Below are 23,570 nucleotides of genomic sequence, written 5' to 3'. Positions count from 1 at the left end.
ATTAAATATCGAAACAAATGTAGAAAATGATATTCGACGTATTGCAAAATGACTTGAACACTTTTTAATATGATATTATTCTATTTATTTTCAATTTGTTGTAGTCTTGATCCTATACCATAAATTATTCTTTGGAAATAGAACGGTTCAAAAAGTTTAGTTGCTCTCATGACGAAACAAGACATCGAGAGGCTTCACTTTTTGCTAGAAGAAGGAGAAAAACTTAAAGAAAATAACTCCTATACCGATGCTATTTCCCTTTGCTTTTCTCAAGCCAAAAATCTTGCGACTCAACTCATAACTTCTTTTCAGCAGGAAGAAAGGCCTAAAGAAAAAGAAAACGCACAGAGCAAATTAGAAGAGTTGTTTCCATTACTCGTTGAAGCACAATTAGGAATATCTACTTGCACGACTTCACAAATTTTGCAACGAGATCCATCGCTTTCCTCATCAGATAATATTTCTTTGATTATGAATGAAATTAAATCTACTCTGGCTTTATTATATACTGTACGCAGTTTTTCACCCGCTCGTTTATACTGGCTAATTCATCGAGGAGTTATATGCATTTTTACTCTTTGTCAAACTTTGACAAGAGTTGGATTTTCGATTTTTCCATGTGCACCATTGGCAGACTGCATTGCTCTCGTTGAGTCTTCGCTTCCACTGCTTTCTATTCGTCATCTTTCTCTGCGCGTTTCACTTTACACAGCTCTTTGCTATGCGGCAGAATCTGGAGGAGATATTGATCGAGCTGCACAAGCTGCAGAACAAGCTTGGTCAAAGGTGAACGAATTGAACGAAATCGAACATATGGATGATACTCCTTTGCCAGGCGAGGAAGAACAAATGCTTCAAGACGCAATCGAAAAAGTTGGATTGTTGCAAATTAGGTATGATCTTTATCAGAAAAAAAAGACTGCACTTGAATCAGTGCAACTCATTCACAACCTTGTTGAAACAACAGCGCAAAATGCGAAAGGAATGACTGCTGAAGACACAATTACAGACACAGAAGCGCAAACAAAAGAAACAACCGATGAATTGAGAGTGAAAAGAATTCGGAAGATCGAAGCTCTTTTGAATCTAATATCAACAGCTCAGAAAAAGATTGTAGGAAACCCATATACAGAATCCCAAATAAAAATCCAACAAGTTAACGATGATTTGGAGCAGAAGAATACTGAGAGAAATGACATTTCAAATAAAGATGATAAAAATGCTTCACTTGAAAATGCAGATGCCACTATTATTCTTCAGTGTATCCAACATCTCATCTTCCCCGCGCACATATTGTCATCGACCCAATCTTCATCAAAGGCAACTCCATCGCAAAGCGCTTCTGCACAGTCTAATTCCACTGAGAAGAAAACTTCGCAACCAGAAAAAGAAAAGGCAAAGAGACCAAAATCTGCAGAGAAGAAGCCTGGAAGACCTTCTTCACGTCCATCCTCTGCGGCAAGAGCAGACATCAACACGACTGCTGCCAATGGTACAGACATCCCTCGACCACAATTCTTCGCAGAAGAAGACTCCAAAGACCCTTATTTTGATCCACCATCTGCTTCGAGTGCAGATGCCTCGACAGATAACACTTCTGATCCGTTTTTCCTTCCTCCGCTGATTCTCCTACGTGCCGTTCGGCTCTCCTTCGCCTGGGACTACTTCCCACTCTTCGACCGGCTCGGCGCTTCTGTCGATCGGGCAGTCGGAGTCATGGCGATGCAGCGCATTGGCCTTGTCGACTCGCTCAGCGTTGAAATGCCCAGCGCCTCTGTTTTGAGCGCGCTTGACTCGTATTCTCCGCTGTGTGCCCCGGTTTCTCTGGCAGAACCACTTTCTCCTCCGCAAATTAACGAGGTGCGGCTGTACTGCGCACTGTCGCCTTTGATGAACAAGAGCACGCAGAACTGCGCTGCCGGAAATTCACCACTTCAGTTTGCTGCTCAAACTTCTGTAAAGAAAGATGCTTCTCCAACCACTTCATCTGGAAGCAAAGACGATGAACCTGCTCCACTTTCAGTCAACGGAGGAGATTCAAGTGCTTCCAATTTCAACTCATCCTCACCGTCATCATCATCTTCTTCTTCCTCTACTCCATCTCCTTCAGAATATCTTTCATCTTTTCTCGCTTCGCAGGTACCTCTTGTAGAGCGTGTTTTGAGATTTCCTGTTGAAATGCAGTTTTCTTCTGCTTCTTCATCACAGCCATCTTTTCTGTCAATGCCATTTCACGTAGAGCGCCTAGGGAATTCTCTCCTTCTGCTTCTTTCTTCTTCTCCTTCCACCTCAACAGCTGTAATGCCATCAGATCCCGCAACAGCAGCCAGCGGAACTTTCAAAACAGACACGAAACTCCTCACGAAAACAGGCAGGGCAATCGACACAATGGCGCAGAATTTATCAGCTTCAGTGTCTTCTGGCCCGACTTCGTCAGCTGCACTCAGCGCTGCCTTCTCTCTCCCATCTGAAGTCGTCGTCGACGCCCTCGCGGTGCTCTGGCACCACATCCAGGCACTCGCCTTCTCTTCGTCTTCGTCATCGACTCCTCTCTCGTTTTCGTCGCTTCTTCCTCTGCCGCTCCTGCTTCGCTTCACAACTACTTTTTTGTGCATCATTTCACTCGCTTTGATTCCCTCAGATAAATTCTCTCCATCTACTCATCTTCCCATTGTGTCTAAACTTCCAGACTCAAATGCTAACTTATCACCTTCTCAGTCTTCCTCTTCCTCTTCTTCTTCTTCAGCCTCCTCTCCATCTGCAAGCATTTCACAGCGTCAACGGCAACAATACCAGCAGCAGCTTATGACTGTATTCTGCCTGGGGAAGGAGATGATTGATCCACAAATGCACAGTGAGGCAGCCATCATCTGTGCGGAACTGTCGCGCAAACTGGTCGAAACAATCGAAGCAGAAGAGAAAGCTGGCATTTCGAGCGAAAAACAGGACAGAGAAAGAAATGCAGCTCATCCGCTTCAGACAAATGCACTGGGAAATGGACAGACAGCATATGCTCAGTCTGCTTCTGGCGCTTTCTCCTCATCAATGCTTGGCTCATCTGCATTGGTACCTACGTCGTCATTTACAATGACATCACCTTTTTCTCAAACTCAGGCAAGTAGGATGTTTAATTCTCCGTTCATTAACACACCCACACAGACGATTCCAGCGGAGCACCTTGTTTGGATAGGAAATGGAGGCTGCTCTCAGTTAGTGCATCGTGAGCAGCTGAAACTGCACTTGTGCCGTCTTCTTCGCTTGATGCGAGAGAAGCGAATGGAATGCGGCATTTTTGAGGAAGAGGAGCGGATCAATGAGACTGCGCCGGTGAAACCTGTGGGATCTCCTTTGGCTTCGTCTTCAATGCAGTCACAAACAATGAAAGGAACATCATCATCATCATCATCTTCTTCTTCTTCCACTTACTCAGCCACAGCTCTTCAAACACACACATCTGCTGTCATTTCAAAGCCCTTGTCCACAAACACTGCCATCGCCTCTTCGACTTCATTTCCCGCCACCTCCAACTCTTCTGATGCTCCTGCTGCGTCATTCACTCCACATCTCTCTTCACTTCTCCTCAAATCCAGCCGAACTTTCCTTTTATCTGCAAAGTCCACTCTTTTCAGCCACTTCTCGTCCTTTGCCCAGCAGCACTCCTTCTTGGACTCGGTCACTGCTGATCGCAACTTCCTCGACTATGTTCTTTGCACCACAACGCCTGCTCTTCCAGGCATTCCCGACACCGGCCGAGGGAACGGGCTCATCACAGCGTCGATGCTGGAGGTTGTGGTGAAGACATACTCATCCTACACATCCATCTCCCAGGCAGCAAATACGTCGCTGCAGCTTCCACTGACTGTACCCTTCGAGACAGATGCGATGTGGGTGGTGGAAGGCGACCTGAGAGCGCTGTATGCACAGATTATGCGCTCGCTGTTTTGGGTGGAGATGAAGCGCGGAGGAAACAAGGCGAAGAAAGTGTATGACGCGCACTTCAGACAGAAAGTTACCAAGAAGGAGACGCTGGATGCGCTGGGGACGGCTGTTGGGATTGGCTCGAAGAAGACACAGCCGATTATTGACAGAGGAGCTACACAGAGAATGCAGGGAACAACACGACCATCTGCACAGACAAGCATACTTAACTCAAACACACTCTCTGTTCTCTCTGCTACGTCTGCTGTACCTTCATCATCGTCATCATCATCATCTTCTTCTTCTTCAAATGGTTCACCAGCATCATCAGGCACATTGGAGGATGAATATTTTCCTCCACTTTTTTCGCTCACAGCTGAAGAAGAGATTTCAGCTGCGGTGCATCTGAATCCGTATGAACGGCTTCTGCTTAACGAAGAGTCAGTTCGCGCGAAATGTGAGATTCTGCTGCGTCTGATAGCTGAAGAAGCAGAAGAGGAAGAGACAACATTGCTGAAGCGCCACTCAAAAGAAGGCAACGGAAAGAGAAAAACAGCGGAAATTGAAGAAATTGACGATGAAAGCGATATTTCCGGAGCAAAAGCAGAAGAAAACGGACAGAAAGGAAATAATCAGCAAGACAAAGAACAAACTCTGATTGAGAAACAGAAGCAATTCGAAGGAACACAAAAGAAAGGAAGGTACATTCCATCGAGAGTGTACGATGGTCTCGGGTTTTCTGTACCTTCAGCCACTTCTCCTTCCTCCTCCTCTTCTCCATCTTCTTCATCTTCCTCTGCAAGTGGCGTTCCACCCATCACCCGTCAAGTGCTACGTGTGCGCGAGAGAACGCGTATGATCACTCAGCTGTGCAGCATCGTTGTAAGCAGCTGCCATCAGGCCGTGTCAGCAGCAGCGACTGCCGTCGTGGCTGAAGCGACGCTGTCTGTTTGGATGCAGCAGATGAGGAATGAAGTGCTCCACATCAACAGGAAGAGAGAAAGAGCCACGTCTGGTGCAGAACGACTGGCACTGATGGAGAATCCACCCCTTCCTCCGCTGCTGATTTCACGCACAAGCACATCCATCACATTGCTTCCCATTGATCCTGCACAGACTCCGATTATTCCATCCTCCGTTAGCTCTTCATCAAATCAATCATCATCAGCTCCAATATATCCATATCGTCTTATTCTTTACGGAAAGAAGTCTGATGCAGCCACGGGTCTTTCCATGAAGTCAACCACACTTTCTGGCACAGGAATTCCACTTGAGCCTTACCAGCCAGTGACCATTAGCGGATTGGACAGCAACGCCTCATACATCTTTGGCTGTGCTCGTTGCGATGAGAATGGAACTCCTATTTCAACTGCTTCAATCAACACAGCATCGTCTTCAACAGCCAGCACTTCGAAAAAGGAGGCTGAATCTGCTTCTTCACCAAATGGCTCTCAAATAACGAACATCAAAGTGATTGGAATGGCCACTGCTCCAATCACAACATGCTATCCTGTTCCACTTGTGTCATTGCTTGCTTCGCTCTCGTCCACACTGAATCAGATTGGGCAGATGGTCCATTCAGCACACACAGTTCGGAGCAACAGGAAGATTAAGATGGGCGATCTGGCTTCAAGTCCACAATTGGAAGCGGTCTCACCGTCTGGAAAGACAACGCTTGTGTCGACGTATTTGATGGGCAATTCATTGACACTTGCAAAGCTGATATATTCGTATGCTGTGATGGTTAATACAGACACTCTTCCCAATTCATCTTCTCCATCGATCAGCTACACTCATACCACTCCTTCACTCACAATGTCTTCTGTGCGGCACTTTCTTGACACTGAACTGGCTTCCTTGCTGCCTCGCTCTTCTGTTTACGGTGTGGCCTCCTCAGCAGCACGTGTTGGAATGTCATTAGCTCTGCAAGCAATTAGAAGAAGTGAAGGAAGAAGGGAAGAAGAAGGCGAAGGAGGCGGAAATTCTGAAGAAGGTGATAAGAACTGGATGGATTCAGGAATGGATGCGATGGGCAATGACGGTGGAGAGGAGGATGAGATCGAAGCTGGAGGAAGTGGCAGCAGTGGCATTGGGATGACTGCATTTGAGTTGTATGGAGGAAAACGAGCGGCTTTGAGAGAAATGAGAATGAGGGAGAAGATGCTGGAGGTGATGAAGAGAAAACAAAGAGAGAGGAAGGAGATGATCGCGATTGAAAGAAGAGAAGAGCAGAAGAAGCAGGAGTTGGACGCATTGCTTGCTGAAGAAGCAGACAACACTGAAGGAACAGTTTTAGATGAACTGAATGAAGGAATGGAGGGATACAACATCACACAGCGATTCACCGGAGAAGATGGAGCTAACACAGGAACAGAAGAAGAAGAGAGTCAGTTTAATGAAGAGGAGCTGTTAGAAGAGCTCGAAAATATTGAAGCTGAAGAAGAAGACAATGCAGATGACGATAGTGTGAATGATGAAGATGGCAATGAATCTGCAAGTGGAGCAAGCAGTCGATCAAAAGAATCAAGCTCATTAAGGCCAGATCTTTCACCATCGCAGCTATCACTCACTCAGTCATCGTGCTCAGTGATGTCGTCTTCATCTTCCTTTTCTCTGCTCCAGCGATCAGCCTCTGCCTTTTCCATTGCCATTGAAGCAGCACTGCTCATTGGAGACCACTCGAATGTGGTTCTATATGCCTCGCGTCTGTTTGCTGTGCTTTCTCACACAGGCGCTTTGTCTGTGCAAGGAAAGACACACCCAGCTATCATTCGCTCGTTGGTGGTGATTGTGGAAGCACTGAAAAGCGTTCCTAATCCGATGGCTGCTTCAGCATTGCCACTTTCTGATGGAAATGACTCAAATAAGAGTGAAAGTGCTTCTAATGGAGGGAATGAACAAGCGCGCCAATCTTCTTTGAATGCCAACTCATCTTCTCTTCCTTCACTGGGATGGTTCAGGGCACAGCGATTAATGGCATCCTGCTTATCTGCATTGATTTTCTCTCCTTCGACACCAACCATATCTCAAAAATATGCATCCACTAAAGTTGTTTCCTTGAGAGAGACTGTGATGGGAATGGTGAAGACTCTTAGTGGTGAATGCGCTGTTGTGGAGAAAGAGATGCTGAATGCTGTCAGAAGAAGAGAAGAAGACAAAGAGAGGATGAGACAAGAAAGAATGGAAAGAAGAAGAAAGGAGAGAGAAGAGAAGAGAAAGGAAAGGCTGAGGCAAAGAGGGATTTTGGATACGATCGATGAAGAGGCATCCAACCAGGAGACAGCATCTTTGGATGCGACTGCCACATCAGAAGGATTGCTGGGCTCGACTTTGTCAACAACAACAAAGAGACCAGCTTCCAGAAAAGAGAAGAAGGCAAAGGAAAACAGCGAAGACTCGAAAAATGCGGCGAAGAAAGAAAGACCTGGTACTTCAAAAGGAGATAAAGTGAAAAAAGGAGAAAAAGAAAAAGAGAAAGAAGGAGCACAAGCTCAATCAGCACAAGATAGCGCTTCTTCTTCTTCTTCTTCTGACGATGGAGATAAAACTTCTGCAACTGCTGGATTGATTTCATCTACATCACAACCTTTGTCTACCATGCTTGTTCCAGCAATGATCAAATCTTTGCTGACAGCTGCACTTACACTAGATTCTCTGCTTCTTATGTGTATTAAGATGCATCTTCCACTTAGCGAATCTCAAAACGAATCTCAATCCAGTTCGTCTTCAGACTCATCTTCATCCTCGTCCTCATCCAGCAATTCTCAGGATTTCTCGCAGCTGGCACCAACACCAGTCAAAGAATTGACGTTTCTTCCTTCTCAGCTCTCGCGAATTCACCTGCTTCTCGGACATCGTGCATTGAGTGCGTCGTTTGCCTCTCTTTCTGCCACTTTTTGCGGAGTGGCAACGCGCACAACTTCTGTCAGAGAACTCATTTGGCCTGAAGGAACACCAAACTTTGTGGAGAATGAAAAAGAAACAAGGAAAGATGAAGGCAATCAGCTTGCATCAACACAGACAGCAACAACAATTCAAGAAGATAAAAACCAAAAAGCTTCAAAGAACAAAGAGAAGCCACAAGAAAATGACACACAGGAAACAAGCAATGCAAAGAGTCCTGTTGATTTCCACAATCCATTTGCTGCAAGTGATGTTAATGCTCAGATTGCACGCATCACTTCTCTTATTGAATCCAACCCTTCACAAGCATGGGAGGAGCTGTTGTCAATAGCCCCTCCAGCTGTTTCATTCCCTCTTCCTCCAAATGCACAAAAGGAATCAGACGAGAAATCTTCATCTTCTACTGAAAGCAGCAAATCCAGCGAATCCAATCCGTTTTCTCCTTCGCTCTTTCCTTCTCTTTCTGAGCTTCTTTCTGTGTGTGGAGTGGCTGTCCAGCAACCACGTCCAAAAGAAGCGTCATCAAACGAAGAAACGGAAGAAATAGCAGCTGAAAAGGATGCACAAAAGGAGAAAACTGGAAAAGAGAAGAAAGAAAAGAAAGAGGCAGCAGGGAAAGGGAAAGGAAAAGCGAAAGAAGAAGAAGCAGCCGAAGAAGAAGCATCCGAAGCAGCAAAATCAGCAGAAGCGAACGGACACATTCGGCCAACGCGATCGCCTTTGAGTCTTCTTTCTTCTGCTTTAGCATTCAACAGCTCATTGCTGTGGCCAGCATCCCTTTTGCGCCTTGCACTTCTCATTTGTGAAGAGATGCTGAAGCAGAAGCCGCAGAACTACCAGACTGTGCTGTCGATGATTAAGACGCTCACAATCGGATCAGCTGCAACTCCTATTTCTCCTGTCGTTCTCAATGCAACATTTCCTTCATATTGGCTGCAGATTGGATCGTCTGCCTCAGATTCATCAGCATCAGCTTCAACTTCAGCTTCAACTTCAGCTTCAGCTTCAGCTTCATCCTCCTCTTCGTCATCATCATCTTCTTCCATTACGTTAGATCCCACATCTCCAGTTGAGCTATCTCCATTTTCGGCTTATCATTACATGTGCCCACCGCGTGTTTATGTGCCAAGAGGAGGAAAGCAAGCAGTTCTTGACATCTTCAACAGCGAATATGAGACTGAATACAACTGGTTCAGAGACATTGAAAAGGAGGTGGATGAAGAGATGAACGAAAGAGATCGGAAGGCAAAGGAACTGCGAGACAGAAGAAGTGGAAAGATTCCTTTGGACGACACTCAACAGAAGGCTGAGAGTGAAGAAAAGGAAAAAGCCGCAGCTGAAGAAGAGAAGCCTGCAGAGGCAAAGGCGAAGACAAAAGCGAAAGCAAAAAGATCAGCAACACCCAAGGAAAAGAAGAAGGCTGACAAAGGAAAAGCTGCAGAGCAACCCGAAGAAACAAAAGAAAACGCAGAAGCTAAAAGTGATGGAGATACAGCAAAGACAGACGATATGCCGTCATCAACAACACGAACACCGACTTCTATTGATGCAGAAGAGGAGCGTCAAATACAGGCGCAGAGAGAGAAGCAGCGGACTGCACTGATTGAGCACAAGAGGGAGGAGAACAACAAGCTGTGTGCAGCTGGAACCATCTTTGCTTTTTGGAAGATGTGCCGCATTCGTTCGGCGGAGGTGAAGAAGTGGCGTGTGAGTGTGAGAGAATCATCAGCGTTTCAGGCGCAGTTTGAGATGGTGGCAGGGCTGTGTGAGTGGAAGAGAGCAGAGGAAATGATGATTGCTGAAAGCAATGGATTGGGAAGCGGAGAAGGAAAGAAAGGTGAGGAGATCTGCTTGAGAAGCGGAAAGAGGAGCGACAGCGCAAGAAGCAATGGAGAGGAAGGAGAAGGAGACAAAGAAAGCAGCAGCGAAGCAAGTGAAGAAAACGGAGAAAACACAGGAAAAGAGAAATTGAGTTTGTGGAATCAAAAAACGGAGCCAACAGGAATAATAATGAATTCTTCACTGAGTCAACTGTTCTCGCTCATCAATCATTCATCAGACGCATCACAGACAGGGTCAAGTTCAGTCTCAATTTCTGACATTTCCTCAGCTATTTCTCCTCTTCTTTCCATTTCTCTTTCACCTTATCCAATTTCTTCTTCATCTGCAGCATTCACGTTGCCTCCTTTCCTTTCTTCTCCCTCGTCACTCAGAGCTTTTGCATTGTTTGATCCATCGTTTGTCGTTCCTGTCTCAGAAATGATGATCAACCTTCTGTTTTCGGTGTTTGCAAGAGTTGCCGGAAGCGTAGAAGCTGCTGAGATGGCTAACGGAATGGGGAAAGAGAAGAGAGGAAGGCTTTTGTACGGAGGTGATGGAATCGCAGACGATGGTGATGCATCAGACAATTCTGATGCTCAGTCAAAATCCAATGCAGATTTGCCTTCGTTACTCCCACCAAATTGTGCCTATCTATTGAGATGCTCTTCAAATGGATGCGTTGATGAAATGTATTCGTCTCCTGCACACTACTTTGGGTTCTTTGCGATGATATGTCCAGCACTGAAGACGACAGCAGTTAAAGCAGGAGAAGAAAGTGGAGCTGAAAAAGAAGGAAAAGAAGGGAAAGGAAGCAAAAAGACAGAAAAGAAAAAGAAATCAGAAGCTGGAGGTGAGAAAGCAAGCAAAGACGACAAAGAAAAGGAGGCTTCAAAAGAAGAAGTTACGTTGGATAAGCGCGATGTGCCAACGTTATCATCAATTGTGAATGAAGCAGTGTTTGTTGGATTTGACCCAGAAGAACAAGAGCGAACACAAACAGAACGAGAAGAAGAACGAGACAGAATTCTGAGCGAGTGGAACAAAATGACACAAAAAGGAGATGAGAAGGAGAAAGCTACAGGATCGAAAAAAGGAGAAGGAGAAAAAGAGAAGAAGCAACGTGCACCTTTGGAGAAGAAGGGCAAAGAACGTCCAACTTCTGCCAGCTCTTCAGTCAGTCTATCAACAAATGCAACAGCAAGTTCTCAAGAGCAATCATCTTCTGCGCTTCCATCATCGCTTCTTCCACCTGTCTCATCGTATATTAAGCCCGCATCATCCTCTTGCTCATTTTCATCTTCATTCTCGCTTCCGCCTCTTCGCCGTGCAATTGCTGAAGCACTTCTGTCATTTGTGTCGCACTGCTGCCGTGGTGCAACACTTGCCTCACGAGCATCGCACTTCTCTTTGGTGGTAGAGTGCTGGAGAGTTATGGCGGAGCGGATGAGTTCTGTTCTGGAAGGTGTGATGGGAAGCGGAATGGGAAGCGAAATGTGGGCGGAGATGAGGAAGATGAAATGGCTGAATGAAGTGTTTGAGATGCAGAAGCGAAAAGAGGAAGAGGAAAGAATGAAGAAACAGCAGAGCGGAGGTGCAGATGCTTATGGAATGCCATATCAGCAGATGGGAAGTGGAATGATGCCTTTGCTGTTCTCGTCGTATCCTTCCTCTGCATCCAGCAGCTCTTCAAGTGCATTCTCAACTTTGATATTCCAGTCTTTGCCGTCGTTGAACGCCTCCCTTTGCTTCAGGTTCTTCATCACTCGTTCTTTGACTCAGATCTTGTCTCGCACACTTTGCACACTTCTGTCTGCTATTCTTTCGCTTGCACTGTCGTTCTCGTATATTCGTTTGCATCTTTTGAATGTGAAGAGAGAGGCCGAGAGACAAAGAAGAATGAATGAAAGAAAAGCCAAACAGGAAGAAAAAAGGATGAGCATTGAATTAGAAAGGAAGCTGAAAGAAGACGAGGAAGAGCGAGAAAGAAGAGCCAAAGAGCGAAAGGCTAAAAGTGAAATACCAGAATATTTGAGAGACTCAACGCTCCAATTAGGAATTGAAAAGCTACCATCACCTTCTCACTCGAATCCGTTCACCCCATCATCCAATTCAATGCAGTCTTATTTCAGCACAGCAAGTGATGACCAAAGATCAGCTGTGTCAAACGCTGCAGACGCATCTCCCACACCTTCACAGCTGCTGTTTTTGTCGTTCCACAACCCATTGAATACACTTCCAGGAGCTTCGTGCTCTTTTAATTCGGATTCTTCTCTTTTGCTTCGTTTGTATTCTTTCCTTAACAACACGACACTCGGAGCTTTCTTCACTATCTTTGCATCTGATTTTGCATCTAACCCTGTTTCTGAAAGAAAAACGAGAAAATTCACATCGTTTTCTCATCACAGAAGGACTGAAAGATGGCAAAAAACACCAAATAGCTCATCTTCAAACCAGTCGAATACTAATGCAATGCAGAATCCAACACCAAGTTCTGAAGACCAAAGCAATCAAGAATGGCACACACCGTTCCCTCCATTCAAACAGGATGATCTGTTCACTCTTTCTCCATTCTCTTCTGCGTCTCTTCTGGACATTCTATTCTTCCATCAGCTGTATTCTCCACCCTCTTTGCTGTCTTCGCTCCACGCAGGAACAGCTGACATTATCCGGACAATCATCAAGCTTTCACTGCTGGGCGGATCATTCACCGAATCTGGCCTCAAAAACGAGCTATTGCTCTTCGCTCAGACACTCACAGGCGCTCAAGGAGGAGCCAACAACTCTTCTCAATCATCGCATTCCATGCACAAGTCAGCACCGCCTTTGCTCCCATCTCCTCTGATCTTGCTGCACATGCCGTGGCTGAGTGATCTGACACGGATGGAGCAAATGCGCGTTCTTCCTCCGTCTTTCTCATTGTCGCGCTTTTTGGCTGATGGTGCTGCCCAAACCCCCAATCCGTTTGTGGAAAGCAGCTACAACACATTCGATGCTGTAGCATCTTCAGCCGATGAAATTGCAATGAAGCCGTATGCGTCATCATCGTCCTCAATGCAGTCAGTTTCTGGTGTTTCTGCATCTTCTGCTTCGCATGCACTTCAATCAACAACGCCTTCAGCTATCTCATCATCAGCCTCAACTGCCATTTCATTTGCCACGCAGCCTTCTAATCCAATTATCGCACCGCCTTCGCTCGTTCATTCTTCACAGGTTTCAAACTGTTATTGGTTTACAGAAGCTGGCTCTTCACTTTCAGCTTCTTCTCCTTTCTCAGCTTTCACCACATTTTACTTGCCTTCAGAAAACACAGTTTCAATTCCACTATCCACTCATCTCAAGCCATCTCTTCCAACTGGAGGCAATCTGATTAATGCTTCTCTTCTTCAATACTCTTATCCATCGCTACCTCCGCTTCCTCCTCTTTTCAGCCAGCTTCTGGAAAAGAGAAAAGCAGGAAAACAGCAAAGCGAACAACCTCCTTCAACAACGCAGCCATCAACTCCATCAGAAAAGAAGAAGAAATCGAGATCGCGTCCTCAGTCTTCAAAAGAGAAGACAAAAGAGAAAACCGCAAAGACAAAGAAGGCCAAAGAAGCAGCTGAGAATGCGGAAGAAAGCGGCAAAGAAGACGACATCCAAAGCGAAGTGGAGTCTCTTCTGGCAGACGAAGAGCGGATGAAGAAAGAAATTGAGGAGAATCAGAAGAGAAGACAGAAAGAACGGGAAGATGCGCGTGTGGCCATTGAACTGAAGAGGCAGAAGACGATTCGCTTTGCAGAGAGAATAAGGTGGAGCGAGAAGGACAAATGGCCTGAGGCAAGTGAAGTTCCCAATGTGCCAATCTCATCTGAGCTAACAAGCGAGACATCTGCTTCATTTTATGAGTCTCTTCAAACAACATCAACATCAGCTTCTTCTTCTTCCACACCATTTGCAACTGTCTATTCGCAAATGTCTGTGCCAAAGATTGAAAAGGAGCACAACCTCTGCCGTGAAGACGGGTCGATGTTTGTTGCTTCGATGGCGGTGGCAGAGAACGAAATGCAAACTGCATCGCGCATGTGGATGGAGTGGTGCTATCAGCAAGTGCTGAAAGGAGAGCAAGAAAAGGCAAGAAAGAAGAAGGAAGAAACGGGAGGAGCTGAGCAGGACTTGGAGCGAACAATGGGTGAAGGAGGTGAATTGGGCGAAGTCACCAGTTCAGCCAATTATTCTGGAGCATCGCAGAGTCGATCTCGTCCTTCGTCTCCAGAAAAAGGCAGAACATCTCGTTCGCAATCTCCTTCTAAAAAGACAAGAAAGGCATCTGCCAGACCGAAATCATCCACACGAAAGAGTCTGCAGGCAAGTGCAACGGCCAGTTCAATGAATACTGTGCTTGACGAAGATGCCAATGCTGATGGAAGCTCAACAGCTATTTCGTCGTGCACTGGATTTGACTTTGTGAAAGTTCTGGAGACACTCTTTGAGAGAGCGGTGTTGCCAACAGCACTCGTCGAAAGCAGCTATCGATCAACCCCACCTACCCAGTCGATGGTTGTAAGGGCAGCATCTCCTATCACTCTACAACCAGAAGGCAGCCAAAAACTGAAGCTGCTCCCGATTGACTACATGTTCAGGCAGTCGATGGTCAAATCAAGTGCTCTCACAACATCAACTACATCTGTTTCTTCAACAAATGCTTATTCAACAACTCCTTATCAACCTCCATTTTACCGCCTTCTTCGCCCAACCCCGCTGATAACTCGCTACTCTGCTCTTCTTTCTTCATTGCGTTCTCAGCACTCCTCGTTCATGGTTGCTGTTGCGCTGAGAGAGCTGGCGGCCATCCGCATAGTGTCATTCACTGCTGTGAGAACTCTGCAATCACTGCCTTTGCTGAGGCTGGTGGGTGAAGAAGACGAAGAAGAGCAAATTGCGGTGCTGTTGAAGACTGCTCGTGAGAAAAGGGCAAAAAGGCAGAAGGCAAATGCGCTGAATGTCGATGACGATGAGTTTGACGATGCGTATTTGGACTCAGAACGCGAAAGAGCCATTTCTCTTGTGAAGAAGCACCAGCCGGCAGAGAATTCTCCTTTCCCGTCGCTCGCAAAACGATCAGAAACAGAGCTATTTCTGCTGCTGTCTGCATTCGATCCAGAAGACCTGTTTGCAGAAAAGATGAGAAGAGAAGCCACAAAAGAGATGAGCGATGCTTTGGACACGCTGTTCATGAGCCCGCAGTTCCTCATGGCCACTTCTATACCTTCACCTTCATCATCGTCACCTTCTTCCTCTGATGTTAACGAAGCAAGCGATTCTCCTGGCTGGCGCAAAGTGTTTGGTTGGTGGAGCGGAATTGGTTCAATTAGAGGCAAAGGCGGAAAATCGCCTGTATTTTCAGCAACTGGCCGCAACAAGGAATTTATTGTGGACACCTCTTCACTTTGCCCACTGCCAACACCTGTAGAATTCCTTCCTTCATTTACAGACAATTCAGATGCGCTTGTTTTGTATGAGAAGACAAGAAAGACTTTCACATCTTCACTCACTTCAACTGCACCTTCATCCTCTTCCAACCTCAACTCTCCTTCTGCTCTGCAGCCTCTTCCGAACTTGCTTCTTGCGCTTGTGCTGCTCCACAATCTTGCCACATTCTCTTTCCCTGACGACGCTGATCGTCTTTCTGAAGCAGCCCTTGCAGCCGCTGGAATCTGCTGTGAGATTCTGGCGCATTTCCCGCAGCTTCCTCCTCCCTTCCGATTTATGGATTATGCTGGCATTAACATCACATCTCTCTTATCTCCACTGGCTGTTTCGGGTGCTTCTGCCATCCCGTCTTCTTCTCTTTCTTCTGCAACATCTCCATCCACATCGCCTTCACTCACTCTCTTCATGACACCTCCTCCAACTTCTGCTTCTCCATTCTCAAATCTGTTTGCAGATCCCCACATTGCTGACCCTGCTTCTCTTTGTGCCTCACTCGAACTCTTCTGCATCCATCTGCGCCGCACTGGTTTCGCGCTGCAGTCTCTACCACTTCTTGCCTTATATCGGCACATTGCGATCAACTGTGCTAATTCTGCACACCACGTTTTCCTGTCCACCTACCATTCTGCGCTGGCTTGCCTCGACGCTGGCTTTGTGAGCGAGGCGTTTGTCTATTTGGTGTGTTTGTTCAATACAGGAGCTGCCACAACACTCAGCGAGTGGGAAGTGATGGAAGACGCAGCACTGAAGAGGGCAATGTATAGAGAGAAACTGTTTGAGACAGATAAAATGAAAAGAGGAAGATCGAGGAAAGAGGACAATAAATCCGGATCAGATGAGAGAGACGAAGGAAAGACTGGTTCAGACAGCAGACCTGGCTCTGCTTCTCTGACAGGTGCAAAAGGAACAAAGGCGAAGAAAGAAGAAGGTGCGGAAAAGAAGAAAGAAGGAAAAGGAGGAAAAGAAAAGAAGGGCGAAAAGGAAAAAGCAGAAGCTGATGAGTCAAGTACAAACAAAGAAGGGAAAGGAGTGTTGTACACTTTGCCCGATGATGCTCCATTCCCAATCTTTTGTTGCGACGAGCCTGCAGATTCTGCACAGAACAGAAAAGCGCTGGCATTCCTGTGCAATCTTTCTATTCCTTCTCATCAATCAAGTTCTTCATTTGCATCAAGCAATGAAAGTGCTGAAGGAGATAATAACACTTGTTCACCAAATCCTCTTCTCTCAATTTTGCCTTCACAAATGCTGATTCTGCTGCTGCAGGCGCGTGTGCAGTTCCTTCTCTTCATCTACACATACACCCAACAGGCAACTCACTCTCGAACATATTTCTCTTCAAAGGACGTTGCAAATACGCCAACCAGAACAACTGCACGCGATTCATCCTCTTCATTGTCTTCTTCTTCCTCCTCGTTTGTGCCTCCTCTTGTCTCAGGAATGGCATTCAATTCTCTGATGTCCCCACTCACTGTGGGATCTACACCAGCACTGCTTGAAGGGAACAAAGAAGGGCAGATGGACACAAGAGCGCTGGTTGCTGGGATCAATGCACACCTCACAATGTATGGAGTCAAAACAGGAACATCAGACCGTGAAGGTGATGGTGACTCAATTGGAGGAGGAAATGAAGCTGGAGCTGAAAATGACGAAAAGCAGAGACAATCGCAGGCATCTGCGTGTCCGATGTCTGTGATGAATCCTGTTGTGGTGGCTTCTCAATTGGCTCTTCTGCAGCAATGCCAGGCGCAACTGGCAGAAGCAGAGGAAAGCAACAGTTCCACTCTGGTTGCTGGTGCTGATTTGCTCGATCAAACATCAACAGACAGCCAATTGAATGAAACCGGAGATTCAGCGTCTTCCCATTCTACACAAGAAATCGTATCTTTCACACACATTCCACCTCTTCCAAAGAGACCGCCTCCACTTTTCGCATCTCAGTCGAGCCTTTCTGAAACAACTTCTCCAGTTCTGCAATCAACAGAGAAAGTACACACACCAATAAAACCAACTTCTGCAAAGAAGCAAACAAAGAAGCCGGGTTCTGCAACAAAACGTGCTGCAAGACCACCTTCTGCTTCGTCAAAAGCAGTTCCTTCTGTCTCTTCTTCTTCTTCTGGCAATGCATCGGCCAATCCATATGATGGTACACGCAAGCCATTTTATTCAACTTATTATGGAATGGAAGAATCTAATGAGCCAGCCGCACAAGGTGCAGTTTCAACATTCAAACATGAAAATGTTACAGAAGACGAAATCACTCCATTTGTTGCAACATCAAAATCTGTTCTTACCAAAAATGGTATCAACTCACTGCTTTCTTCATCATCTTATCAGCAAATGTTGGATGTTTTATCAGCTGAACAGGGTGCTAATGGTTCATCTTCAATTGGAAATTCACAATTCCCATCGCTTTCAATCAATCGTCCTTTGCTTCCATTAGCACTTTCTGTTGCCTCCAATCCTGTTAGTACACTCACACAGATGCTCCATGCAACCAGTTCTGATCAGCCTTCTTCTTCTTCCTCTCTGCCGATTGCGCAACTTCTTTTATCAATCATTTCTCTCTTTGTGGATGAGCTTTCATTGTCCACTCTTCCGCCTGCACATGTCGATCCATTCACCAAAAAGAGAGTTCCACAGCCACTTCGTATGATTCCTTCAGAAGGAGATGCACACACTCAAAGCAGTCAATCAGCCTCTTCTTCTACTTCTACTTCTACTTCTACTTTACCATCTGGCCACCAATCGTATCCAGATGTGTTCTCAGTCCAACCATTGTACACCGACACTCTTCTACTCGCCTTGGAAACTCTCCAACTCTGCTGCTGGGTGTCTGCATTGGACGGCTGCATACAAGATGTGGTTGATATCTCTCGTACAGCACTGGATATGATTGGGACACAGCAGGAAGGGGCTTCTGTGATTGTCGCACGGAAGCTGGCAAGACAGCTGGTAAAGGCAAGGGGCAGAGCAAGAAGAACAGGAGCGAGCGAGCAGATGATGGCGAGAGGAAGAACGATGGACACCAGAAGAGAAATGCAATTGATGGCTGGCGAAGGAGAAAGTTCTAATGTTGGATCAACGCAGCTGCAAAAGAGGAACAAGGTAATGCAAAATTCTGTAGAAAACGCACTTTTGAAGGAAGAAAGCGAAGAGATGGATATGCTTCTTGCTGAGCTTGGCGCGTGCTATCCTCATCTTTTGCATTCTTCAACAGAATCTTCAAGCCAGGCTTTGCAGTCGTCAATTCCTTCACTCATTCTGTCGCTGTACATCTCCTCATTTTCATCGTCTTATGGTTCATCACCCTATTTGTGTGCCAATGCTTTCACCACATTCCGCACTTCGTCACACTACGCTGCTCTCTTCAATGCAAACATCCTCCACACCCACATCTTCTCCTTGCGCTGGAGCGAAGCGCTTGCCTCGTCGACTGATCTGTTTACTCTCGCCCGGCAAGCCAACGACACTCGATGGAAAGTTCTCTCTCTCACTGCACAGACACGAATTCTGCGGTCGCTTGTTCCAACAACAGTTGTGTCTTCGAACGGCACAACTGTCCCAGCTTCTGCAGTCTCCCCAGATGTCCTTGCTGTGCAGGCCTTTGCCTCTTCTCTTCGTCCGCTCACACTCGCCATCAAACTGGCACGCTCGCAAGCGCATCCTCCGCTTTCTGATTCGTCAAAGGCAGCGCTCCTTTTGTTTGCAGCAGAGCATTTGTGGGGCGGTGTACCTGAGTGTGTCACCACTCTTGTACCGTCTTCAGATGCACCTGCAATCACAGACACTCCACAATTCTCCGAGCTGAAGAAGTCAATGAGCCAGCTCTTGTCCACTCTCTTTGCAGCAGGCGGAGATTCATCGTTTTCATCCACTCTTTCGTTTTCTTCACAGCCATCTTTGCTTCTGCTGTCTCATCGTATTGCTTCCATGGCATCCACACTCTTCTGCTCTCTATCTCTTCTTCACGGACTTCCAACTCCACCCGTGAATCCTTCATACACATCACTTCCTTCTCCAACTGGCTTTGACCCAATCACTTCTCTTGCTTCTGCATCTTCCTCTTCTTCTTCTGCTGCAAGTGGCAGTACAAGTTCTTCTTCTGTTTCTCCTTTATCTGTTCCAGAGATTGTATTTAATGAAAGGAACAAGCTGATTCTGGATACATTACAAGCCATGTCAGTTAGAATGATGCCTCTTCTTCCTTCTTCTTCTTCAGCTTCCGCTTCATCTTCATCATCGTCTTCCACATCATCAATGTCTACTTTCTCCTCAATCATTTCAGACGCCCATCATCAGCCTTCACTTTCTCTTTCGCTGACACCTTCTCTTTCTCCGCTTCTTGTACCAAGAGTTAATCTGTATACACCTTTCATCCCGTCAATGCTTAGAGCCTCGTTCCTTTCTTCATCCACTCTTCCTTCTGAATCACTCAACATCTCACCAACACTTCCTGCTGCTCCTCAATACCCCACTCGTCGTGCTGATGTCACATCACAAACAACAGCAGCACCTTCATCATCTGCATCTTCCTCTTCTTCATCTACTGCAATTTCTCCTGTTTCTTCTTCTTCATCTACTTCTTCTTCTTCACTGTATGTCCCAATGCGCAGTCTTATTGGCAGCACAGCACCGTCTCTTGTCTCCCTTCTCAACCTCTCCTCAACAGTCTTCTTATCACATGTTCCATCTCCACACACTTTTGCTCAGACGATGCTTCTTTGTGGCAGACTGATTGTGCGTGCACTGCTTCCGCTTGACTCTGTAGTGTTTCCTGAATGGGGAGGTGTTGGCTGCCTTTGGGTGGAAGAGAAAGAACAGAAGAAACAGAAAACAGGAGAAGACAGTTCAGATTCTTCAGAAGAAAAGAAAGATCCCCTTTCTAATTCAGTTAGCGATGTGAGTACATTGACTTCTGATTTGAGCCAAATTAATGAACCATCTCAGCCACCTATTGCTCGCTCCAGCCCACCTTTCTCTGCTGTGATGCGTTCTCCTCTGAGCGCATCACCTCTTTCTCTGTTTGTGCCTGAAACATCGCCTGTTGGTGTCTCATCGCTGCCTCCGCCTGAATCTCCTCAAAAGACAGCAGAAGAACTGGCTGCGTCTTCTGTCATCACACCCACTCCAAAGGGCGCGCAAACACCCAAAAGAAAGCCCATCATTTCAGCCGAGGTGTTTCGCACTCTTGTTGTGTGGGCAGGCTCTTTCTTATCGAGGGCTTGCTGGGCAGCCAGTGGCGGGTGTGGAAGCTTCCATGATCTGTCGCTGTTAAGGGCAATAGTGAGTGAGATTGTGCTGCTGCTGGGTATTGTGGCGCCTGGATGGAAGCAGAAGGAGGCAGAGAGAAGCAGAGAAAGGAGAAAGGCGTTGAATGAAGGGAAGCCAAAGGGCAGTTCAAAGAGCGAGATGAAGAAGACAACCACGTTTGATCCATCGAGCAATTCGACAGTCACAAAGATTGTTAAGACGACTGTCACAACCACTTCGAAGCTTTCTTCTGAGCTTTCTTCAACTGTTGCACTGCCATCGCAATATTCTCCTGCTGATCCAGCAAGAATCCACCAACTACGTCTGTGTCATGCTGCTTTGTGCCTCCTTGAACGAATAACTTATGCCCAGCAGAATCTGAGAACTCTTTCATCTGTTCTTTCATCGGCATCTTCATCTGCTTCTGCTTCTGCTTCTGCATCTGCATCTGCGCCTTCGTCTGCTTCATTGCAGGACTCTTCCAGCTCTTCTCTTCCATTGTCATCAATTCCTGTCTCTATCCGAGCAGATCTGCTTGCAATGCAGAACAAATCGTTCTCACTTCTTCCTGTCGAAGCAGAAGATGCTGATGCAAATGCTGCTTCTGCTGACTCTCTCAAAAACGCAAATGAAGCCACTGCTCAGAAGAAAGCAGGAGAAGCAGGCGGAAAAGAAAAGAAAGAAGGAAAGAAAGAGAAAGAAGAGAAGAAAGGATCGAAAGCCAAAGAAGACGATACGACTGAGAGTGGAATGTCCGACTTGCCAGACGGGAAATACTCTTCTGTCCAGATTCCACTGACGCACATTGGCATTCTCTTCAACAAGCTGCTGTCTGAATCATCTTCAATCGTCGCTCCGTTTGCCGGCGAGTCTCTTTCGTCCATTTCATCTGTTTCTTCATCGTCTGGTGTTTCCCCTTCATCCTCCTATTGGATCTCAACCTCTTCTTCAGCTGACATGTCATCAGCATCTAACTCGCACAAGCTTTCTGCGCTGCACCGACTTTTGTGTCAGTACTCGCCGCAGTATGCCAACAGATGTGTTGTTTGGGTGGAAGAGATGGAATGGATGATGGGGAAGATGGTTGACGGCACAGCTCAGTTCGATGATCAGCGCACAGAAAACGAGAGAGAGAAAGCGCAGAGAACGAAGAGATCGAATTCTGTGGCGTTGGATTCGACTTTGAATGCAACAACATCGTCGACTGAGAACAAGATGAGCGACACAAAGAAAACGCCTTCTCGTCCTTCTTCGAGACAGAACCGCCCGCAGAGTCCTCTCAAAGGAACAAAGAAGACAGCAAAAGACGCAAAGGAAACTGGAAAAGAAGGAAAAGGAACAAAAGCAAAGGAAGGTGGAAGGCCAGTCAGTGGAAAGCTTGCAGAGGAAGGCAATGCAAAAGAAGGAGAATATTCGCCACTCGACAAATTCATCTTTTTGCCTCCTCCTTTCACAAGTGTGTTAGCCCTCAACACTTCAGTGGTTGTGCAGAATACTCTTGCTCAGTCTCAGTCTGTGTATTCTGCACGCTTCCCGTTGGATTCTCGTCTCCCAGCTGCAATTGCAGCACTGATGAACTCAGAATGGCACAGGCGCTTTGTGCTCGAAGATCCAAAAGTTGCTCCTCCCACAGCAGACAAAGGAGCAGCAGCAGCTTCACCTTCTTCTCCTGCTTCATCACCTTCTTGTGGCATTGCTCTTCAACAGCTTGTTTATTCCATCACAGACGCCTCGTCCACGCTGCATGTTGGGCTGAGGGTGATTCCGTCAATCCTTCTTCAGTCTCTGCATGTGATTGTGGAGGATATCCTCAGCCAGCACAAGCTGTGGGTGATGAAGCATCCAAACGGATGGTGGACTGTGTGCGGATGGGGCGAGAAGGACGGAGACGAAGACGATTCGCCTCTTTCTTCATCGTCCGCCACTTCAATCGACGGAATGCAGACGTTGAGCAGTGTTGATGTGCCGATGCCGCTTGACTCATCAGCAAATCCATCATCTTCTCCACAAAAGCCTCGCACACCTCGACTCACTCAAACAGAATCTCCATTCCAGCCCCGCTTTGCAATGTGTCTGTGGGCATTCCATCTTCTCCTTCGTCTTTCGACTGTTGAAGGAGTGTTTGAGGAAGAAGAGGAAGAGGAGGAAGGAGAAGGGAAAGGAAAAGAAGGAGAGCTTTCACTCACAGAATTGCTTGCAACGAAAAAGAACGACACATCAAAAGTTGCTTCTCAGTCTGCAACATCCTCATCACTTTCCACATATTTCGCATCGACCTCTTCATCACAGCTATCACCATCTTCTTCTCTTCCTCTTTCATCTTCTTCTCTGTCTTCTCCCATTCCGCTGCCTCCAATCCCTCTCCATGCGCGTGCAGGCGCTTATCGCTGCATCCAGCGCTTCCTGTTGTCTGCCCTCTCTGCCATCAGCAACAGAAACAAAGATCCTCGTGGAGGTGCAGCAGCAATGGCTGTGTCTTCCTCCCCTGAGCAGCCAGAGGAGAAGAAACAATGTCTAGAGGCGTTGGAGAAGATCAGGCTCGAAGACGACATCATCTTCAACACCACAATTCCTCTCAACGAAACACAGCCACCGATTCTGCCACCGCACCCGCCTCGCCCTGCTCCTTTGAAGTCTTCCTTGTCACACTACTCGTCTCCTCAGCAGACCCCACCTCCTTCCTCAACAGAATCTCTGTCGTCTGCTTCTTCTCCAGCTTCTTCCTCTTCGTCTCTTTCTCCTTCTCCTTCATTCATTCCTAGCCCTAATCTCACCATTGATAGAATCTGCCCTGCCTTAAGCACACTTCTACGCCCAGCTGCAAAGACTGTGGCTCTGAACAAGGCATTTTCACTTTCGCCTTTGCTTGTTGGAGGCTCGCTTCTTCAACCTGAAGGAAGCACTTTTTCACCATTGGCCAAATCTAATCCTCGATTTGCTTCAACCTTGCCTAATGGAAGTGATGGTAGCGGAGCTTGTTTAATTGAAGCGAATATGGACTTTGCTGAGTTAATACTTCGTTCTGTTAACGAAATTCCTTGGTCAGATTAATTTTTTCTTACATATCATTTATTTTAGTTTTTTAAAATGTTTGAATATTTGAGTTAAATTTTTTGAAATAAGCCATTACTTGAAATTTAAGATCAGTGCATTTATTTAACTCAAAAACATTTAAGTTCAACACATTGGTTCACACAGAAATATGA

At 46.4% G+C, this 23,570-nt stretch overlaps 1 protein-coding gene across 1 annotated transcript; it reads left to right on the top strand.

The window, feature by feature from the left end:
• Positions 1 to 136: 136 nt before the first annotated feature.
• Positions 137 to 23,570, top strand: MONOS_4994 (putative protein of unknown function (DUF4486)). The gene is made up of 2 exons (XM_067875107.1): positions 137 to 9,793; positions 9,881 to 23,570. Exons 1-2 carry the CDS (start codon positions 169 to 171, stop codon positions 23,413 to 23,415), a joined length of 23,160 nt encoding a protein of 7,719 aa, XP_067725626.1. The 5' UTR covers positions 137 to 168; the 3' UTR covers positions 23,416 to 23,570.

Source organism: Monocercomonoides exilis (genome assembly GCF_001643675.1).
Source record: "Monocercomonoides exilis strain PA203 chromosome Unknown scaffold28-1221067, whole genome shotgun sequence".
In the NCBI taxonomy this organism is placed as follows: Eukaryota; Preaxostyla; order Oxymonadida; family Polymastigidae; genus Monocercomonoides; species Monocercomonoides exilis.
The sequence above is the reverse complement of the archived record's forward strand: the minus strand, read 5'-3'. Positions and strand labels throughout refer to the sequence as shown.